General features: G+C 39.5%; 1 protein-coding gene across 2 annotated transcripts; it reads right to left on the bottom strand.

The window, feature by feature from the left end:
- Positions 1–4,409: 4,409 nt before the first annotated feature.
- Positions 4,410–7,567, bottom strand: LOC129235648 (probable ATP-dependent RNA helicase pitchoune). 2 transcript variants are annotated; one of them, XM_054869593.1, is made up of 7 exons: positions 7,353–7,567; positions 7,157–7,288; positions 6,243–6,959; positions 5,881–6,182; positions 5,652–5,804; positions 4,860–5,030; positions 4,410–4,797 (listed from the first exon to the last, which is right to left on the bottom strand). In XM_054869593.1, the coding sequence occupies exons 1-7, from the start codon at positions 7,468–7,470 to the stop codon at positions 4,468–4,470; spliced, it is 1,923 nt and encodes a 640-aa protein (XP_054725568.1). In that variant the 5' UTR covers positions 7,471–7,567; the 3' UTR covers positions 4,410–4,467. The 2 variants fall into 2 exon arrangements, with proteins under 2 accessions (XP_054725568.1, XP_054725567.1); XM_054869592.1 differs by having other exon boundaries at positions 4,411–4,797; positions 6,243–6,965.

The raw sequence follows: 7,567 nt of genomic DNA on the forward strand, positions 1-7,567 counted from the left end.
TCATGAGTGGTTTACACGTTTCAGAGATGGTTGTGAGGAGGACATAAATGACAATGAACATACGGGCCGCCCAAAATCAGTAATCACAGAAAGCTCCATCGAAATTGTAATCGTAAATTTATCAAAAATAAACCGAAATCATCAATATCTCCAAAATATCAATTTATCGCATTTTAACTGATCACTTGGGCTTACGAAAGGTCTGGGCACGTTTCATTCCGCACAAGTTAACTAAGAACCAAAAATTGCTCAGAATTCAATATTCGAAAGACCTCATTAAAGAGGCGAGAAAAGACGAGAGTTTCCTTTACAACATTATAACTGTTGACGAAACGTAGTGTCTCTAACATGAATGGAAGGACTCAGACGAGCCATCACCCAAAAAATCGCTTTTGAAGAAGTCAAAAATCAAGTCGATGCTCGTTTGTTTTTACGACTCCAAGGGATTCATCCACAAGGAGTTCGTGAGAATCGGCCAAACCGTCAATGCAATTTTCTATCTTGGCATTTTGAAGCGTTTTTTGCATCGCATTCGTCGAATTCACCCTGAATACCACAGAGGTGATAATGCACCATCTCATCGATCCACTCTTGTGACTGATTTTTCTACTAGCAATCGCATTTTACCCATCAATCACTCAGCTGATATGCCCCCCTGTGACTTCTATCTATTCGTAAAATTGCATTTGGAGATTAAAGGAAAACGATTTGCTTCCGTAGAGTCCATCCAAATGGCCTGAAACACTCTTTCCAAAAGCTGTCAGATCGCCCAAAACAGTGTATCGAGGCCAGAGGAGACTATTTTGAATAAATAAACTCGAAGTTATCAGAACAAAGCTCCTGTCGTTTCTATTTTAGCTCAGTCTTGTTTATTTTGGACTTCACCGTGTATACAAATTTTCGTCCTAGGAACTATTTCTTTTAATTTGCATTTATGTCACAACTCAATGTATGTATTTTAACGCATCCTTGAGGAATCGGTATTATTATTATTGGGATGGAATTTATCGCTGTGACCTGAAAGATCTGAGCTCAGAATATATTTGTGAGCTCAAAGTATTTCTCTAAGCCCAACTTTCTCAATAAATTTAAGTATTTTTTTTTTATTCTGTGGAATTTTATTTCCTCCTTTGGTAAAATATGTTTATCCAGGTGTTCGTGCCGCTTATGTAATAATTTTGGATACGATTGCGATTTCATCGCGCCCTTGCGAAGCCTGCAAGTTCCATAGTGTATTCCCAGGTCTGTAATATGATAAATCAATTTACACTGTCCTGTTACAATTCCTATGACGATTCTAAAATTATTCTTATTTAATTCCGTACTTTCTTTAAATCGATTTAAGTTGAAGCTTTCTATTATTGATTTTGATTGCGATAAACTCGGCAGATTGTCCCAGTATGACCTTCTTTGCCATTCCTGTACTTGCTGAATAGGAGAGGAGAAACTACCGTTTCCTGGTCATAAAATGGCTCTAGGCCCCTTTCCTGTTATTTTATCTGCCATTTCGTTCCCAGTAATTCCTATGTTTCCTGAAACCTATAGGAGACGTTCCTGATTGTTCATGCTAAAGTATTCAGCTTATCAAGAACTTGGATTTTAAGAAGGCTTAATCCGCGGTACTAATGCAAGCACCAAAAATGCCAAGTTTAGGATTGGCGTACACTCGTATCTGGCGAAAGCCATATCTCAATCCCGGTCATTGAAATCCAATACATTTTTTGAAACCGCATCTCGTTGAATGATATTTTGAATTCTTTTCATGAAGTAGCTCAAACAAATCTTGCCAGGTTCAGGCCGAACTTTTTCTATAATTTAATAGTTAAGACTAAATGATTGCTCTAAAAGTATGAAGCAACTCTTGATCTGTTTATGAATCTTTGCTAATTGAACAAAGGAAAAACTAGTGGCCAGCATTCTTTAACTCAAGCACAAACTCTGCGACAGTTTCAGCATAATAAATAGCTTTCAATGAAGTTCTACAGTATGTTTCCTCGTCGCATGAAGATTATGACTTAGTGATATAGGAACGCTACGATGAATACTTGAGAAAACTTTATCAAAGTTTCCGGACATCTTCGTCTAGCTTCTCTAACGGTAGCCCCAGGAAACTTGCTGTTTCGACAGGTTAGGTCCAGAGGGAGAGGTATGTTACATATGTTTAGTATGGCGATGTTAATTCTGGATAGGTAGGAGCTTAACCTGCTACAGTATGCGGAACACAATTGTGCCAAGGTTACGCGGATCTCTTGGAGTAGCTGGGTGGTGGTTGGACTCCGATTACGGGATTCGGGGGTCGGGAGCTTAAGAAGGTGGTAAATGTCTCCCGGTGAATGTCGTTTAATGTCTGCCCATATATGGTCCGGTCCAGTAGTTGTCGATTCGTTTTGTCTTAGATTTCGGCGAAGTAATTGAGAAAGTGTCTGGGAGATTCAAGCAAGTGTCTACATGGGTGAAACCTGCGATAGCACCCTAGTAGACACTTTTTGGTGAACAGTTTGTTTTGCTCCTTCACAGGGAGCATCGGTGCATCATTATGTAAGTGTTGTAGAGGGGACATCAGGAGGCATCTCGTCGCTGTCCGAATAGCAGTGTTTTGGCATGTCTGAACCTTTGTCCGCTGCGTATCACTAGTTCCAGGCGACCAGACAGGCGCAGCGTAATTTGGAACTGGCCGGCCAATTGCTTTAAATGTCACCAACAATATTTCTTTGTCTTTGCCCCAAGTACTGGCAGCTAGCGGATTTGAGGACCTTTTTGCGGTTTTGGACTTGAGAAGCAGTTGCGGTGGTGTGCGCAGAGAAGGAAAGCAAACTGTCAAAGATTACTCCCAAAATGTTTGGGGTTGTTAACAGGCGGTATTGGTGTGTCGTCGAGTTTGACCTTGAGTTGTAGCTTGATCTCCTTTGTCCAGGTGGTAAAGAGGGTCGCCAAACTCTCAACCACTAGACACAAAACGATAACGGTGATCAAAGCAACATAACAAACTAGCAGCAGACCGCTGAACTGAGGCATTAAGGCACGGTTGCTTTCGGTAGCTCGGAATGTAGTTTATACTAGGATGCTACCGTGAGGGCTGTCTCTTTAGAGTCGTACTTGTAAGCTTAGTACCCGATATTGGGATATCGGAATTTGCCCGTGCAATCTGAAGATTATTAAAAGTTGTTGTTGTAGCAGCATAAACATTCCCAGTATATGTGCGGGCAGTGGCAGTCCTTGGCCGGATATAAATCGGTGTCTTTCCGGAAACGTAAAACCAACTGAAGTGAAGAACCGAAATTCTTGCATCATTGGCCTCGTGATATACTCCTTTGCTCAGTTAATGGGTTAATGGGCATATTTGTCTCTTAGGTAAGAGAATGAAAAGCAATTTCCCATTTCATTGTAGTTTTCCTGTGCTTTAAATTCAAACTGCATTAAAATAATGATAAACTACCGCATCCGAATGTGAGGGTTGAGATGGAATAGAATGATTCGAGATTTGCACTTCGACTCCATGGCCTTTTGTGTCCTCTACTCACCACAGTACCTCATCCAAACCCTGTTCACGTATTAAACTTAAGATAGAGCTGGGTTGGGCTGAGCGTATATGCCTTTCTTCTGGCTTCAATTGACCGAGATGTCTAAGCCTTCTCCGCGCCACAGCGCCTCATTCAAGGGAAGGTGTATTGAAGGCTCCAGAAATTGGTCGCAGAAACAACAAGAGTCAGTCGACCATATCCTAATTCTGTGCAGATGACTGCGCAATCTCACTTTATCCTTAGGAAGGGTTATGAGTTTCCTAAACCCTCGATGTTTGTGCTAATCAGATAGCTTCTAAAGCCTTGAAATGTAGAAGTTAAGCAAAAAGAGAACACCAAGAAGAATCTACGTACTTTTTTGCTTGGATATTAATATATTGACGAGACGAACGCCAACAGCAGCAGCCCTTTTTTAAATAGCTCTCATGGCGTTTTCATAGACTTCAAGCAAGACAAAAGTATTGCTGTGAAATGCGCAATTGTAGTATTTCTGTATTCTCTCAATTCACAGTCCAATAAAATAATTATAAATATAAAAAAAACTATTGTCGTGCGTATAAAGCCACTTAACTCTATAACAAACCACACCCACGTCTGCTTTCAGAAGACCACTTTTTCCAATGATAGCTAATTAAATTTCAATTTTAGTAATTGAGTCGATACATTTTTGGTGATCGTTGTCTGAAACGTGGGAAACAATTTCTTGCGTCTTCTGCATGTACGGCATTGAACTCAACTGGAAATGCAGTAAACCCCATTACTTGCCATTCGTCATAAATTCGCGTAGGAAATTGAATTGGTGCTTCTAAAAAATATATTTGTTTTTGTTATTATATTTGAAAACATATTTATTTTTATTTTTGTTTTACATTAAAACTTCTTGAAGTTAAACGAAAGTAAAACATTCCAATTAAACTAACTATTAAGTCTGTAAATATCAAAAACTTTATCGCATATAACTTTTATTCTTTTTTAATTGATCGCGATTAATTTGCTTAAAAATACGCTGTTTTGGATTGTCATCATTCATTTGCTTGTAGTAACCGAATCCACCGCCACCAACCCGTTTCTCTGGTCGCTTGCGCTTAGCACCCACCTTCAGGTCAACCACTGGTGGTACTAAGAAACCGAAACTTTTCGCTACAGCTTGCAAGTCAAGCGTATTGATGTCGAATATTGATTTCAATTGGTGTGAATCATATGCCCGTACGTACGCCTTAAATGCTTCCTTGGCCGATTGATTTAGAAAATAATTTTTCGAAATTAGTTTTTCCAGCTGTGAATTCAAAATGAATTATTAGTTCATTTATCATTATTAAAATGTAATTGAATGCTTACCTGTAATTGAATATCTGCAATTTTCGCCCAGGAAAACTCAAACTCGTTCAGTGGCACTTTGGCGGCTTTTAGATAGCGTAAAAATCCTAACTCTTCGGGGCGTAGTAAAAGCAGAGCATGACCTGAGCTGCCAGTACCACGCGCGGTACGACCAACACGATGAATATATTCCTAAAAACATATTTTTAATGTTAAATTATATTTCTATGAATACGACGGCAGACGCAAACAAAGGCGTATGTGTATGACAGATCTGCAGCAGGTACAGAGCTCAATGCCCACTGCGGACATAAAACATCCAAGTGTATATTTATATGGCGCTTACATCGGTTTTTGTGTGCTTGGCTGAGCTTCTTCAATTTGTTGTATGCGTCTTGCTGCTGTTTCAGAAAAGGAGGGATCTACATTTTATGCACCCTCGGTATGGCAGATGGTTTTCTATGAGGTTCTTCATGGCAGAAGTAAACTTGTTGTTGTTGTAGCAGCATAAACATTCCCCATACATATACGGGGAATACTGCTGAAGTGCGAGTCCTTGTCCGGATATAAATCCGGGTCATTCTGTTTAAGTAGAACCGACTGTCGTGGGAACGCAGAAACACACTCGAAGGTTTGCCATCATCTGCGGCCGCTATTATGTTTCATGCCCTCATTGGGTTTCGAGCCCTACTAAATAGTAATCACACTCAAATGCAAATCACAGAGGAAGCTTGGCCTTGCCAACTTTCACGATTGTAACCGCCAGTCTATTATTAAAATTAGTTTTTGCCGTCGCCACTGCAATCTACATACCTTTGGATCATCTGGAGGATCATACTGCACAATCCAATCTACTTGCGGAATGTCTAGGCCACGTGCCGCCACATCTGTACATAGTAAGATACCCTCAGACGCATTGCAAAACTGAAAGAACGTAGTTGTACGTTTGGTTTGCTTTTGCTTGCCCTGCAAATAATTATATTTGAACAATTCCATTAAATATATGGTGAGCAATTGAGTTAAGTAAAAAAACAAAACTTACATGTATAGAAGTTACAGGTAAATCTATGTAATTGAACAGCTCATGATGGTATTTTACAGACATGCAGGATGAAAAGAATACCATCACCTTCTTCCTGCGATTCTTTTTCAGGAAAGTAAATAGCACCAATAGGCGTTTCGCAGAGGGGCACACGATGTAACCTTGTTCCAAACCACTAACCGTTGCTACCTCTTCATGGTCATCGACACCCACATAGAATGGCTCCTTTTTGAGCGCCAATTTGGAAAGCGCATCGATCTTATCGGTTTGAGTTGCAGAAAACAACATTGTTTGGCGACGTTCTAAAGTTGAGAAAGTTATTAATATTTTTTTAATTTTTTTTTCAATTATCATTTACTTACTTGGAAGTAAGTTTACAATTTGTTTCAATTCTTCTTCGAATCCAATTTCCAGTATACGATCCACCTCGTCAAGAACTAAGCATTGCAAATTTTTGTATAGGAAATCTGGTGAATTTTGCAAATGATCCAGCAATCGCCCAGGAGTAGCTACCAAAATATTAATGCCTTTTCCTAGCTTTTCACTCTCTACTTGACGATTGGAGCCACCCATAACTAAACCATATGTGTGGTGATGATGCGCCATCAATTCCTTTAGTACACCGAAAGTTTGCATTGACAATTCTCTTGTTGGCGAAATAATTATTACTCCTGTGCCATTACGTGGCATGAATCGTAATTTGTATATTAACTCCACTGCTGGTATAAGAAACGCTAGTGTTTTGCCCGAACCAGTCTTAGCAGCTCCAACCAAATCACGCCCTTGGAGCAGAGGTGGTAAAGATTTCGCTTGTATTTCCGTCATCTCTGTGAAACCCATCTCTGCAATGGCTTTCAGCGTCGCTTCGGATACGGAACCTTTGAGCGAGGCAAATGACCGGTCATTGGGATCACGATTGGCAAGAGCCTGCTCAGGATTTGGATCTACCGCTGTAGCCGATTCTTCTTCACATTGTTTTTTTGCTTTTTTCTTATTTTGTTTACCATTTAATGTTTTTTGATTGCTTTGTGGCTCATCAGTTGCCACATCTTCATCATCAGAATATTCACTGTCATCAGCTGCATCTAAAAAAGGCGCCAATTTAATTTGAAGAAACCCAAAGATTTGCGATAATATACTAAGGAGTTCAGTATGTTAATAAATTTCATATGTTTGTTTTCCTTCAAAGCAATAACTCGCTTTAAAGAAATCTCAAATTCGCCTTAAACTCATCATTTATTCAATTAAATTTGAATATTAAAAACTGTCATTTCACCTTGACGTTGATCCTCCTCACTATCCGAGTCGGAATTTACTACTTCCATCTGAGGTTTCTGCTTTTTCTTTGTGATTTTTGCTCTCTTGGCTGAAGGGGCAGGGGCTTCATTGAAGTCAGCGTCTACTTCATCTACAGGATTACGAATCATTAATAAAGTTTTCCAGAGAAATTGCACGAGAAAATATGTACATACCCGCTTCAACTTCTTTTGGAGGATTGACGCGCTGCTTTCCCTTTTTCTCTGCAAGCACCTTCTTCATTTTCTCACGCTTCTTTATCTTTTTCATTAACAACTTTTCTCGAATGGACATTTTACAAATTTAATTTTGCGCTATTGTCTATAAAAAATTCAATCCAGTACAGCAGTAATACAACACGTGTGTTTGCGAAATGTGAACAACTTGCGAT

Source organism: Anastrepha obliqua, chromosome 1 (assembly GCF_027943255.1).
Source record: "Anastrepha obliqua isolate idAnaObli1 chromosome 1, idAnaObli1_1.0, whole genome shotgun sequence".
Classification (NCBI taxonomy): domain Eukaryota; kingdom Metazoa; phylum Arthropoda; class Insecta; order Diptera; family Tephritidae; genus Anastrepha; species Anastrepha obliqua.

What these genes read in the sequence shown, in the direction of transcription:
- LOC129235648 (XM_054869592.1), bottom strand. Translation starts at nt 7,470, where the DNA reads ATGTCCATTCGAGAAAAGTTGTTAATGAAAAAGATAAAGAAGCGTGAG. An exon ending in TGAGGAGGATCAACGTCAAG is followed by an intron (nt 6,966 to 7,156) that starts GTGAAATGACAG and finishes CGCCTTTTTTAG; the next exon opens with ATGCAGCTGATGACAGTGAA. An exon ending in TTGCAGATATTCAATTACAG is followed by an intron (nt 4,798 to 4,859) that starts GTAAGCATTCAA and finishes TTGAATTCACAG; the next exon opens with CTGGAAAAACTAATTTCGAA.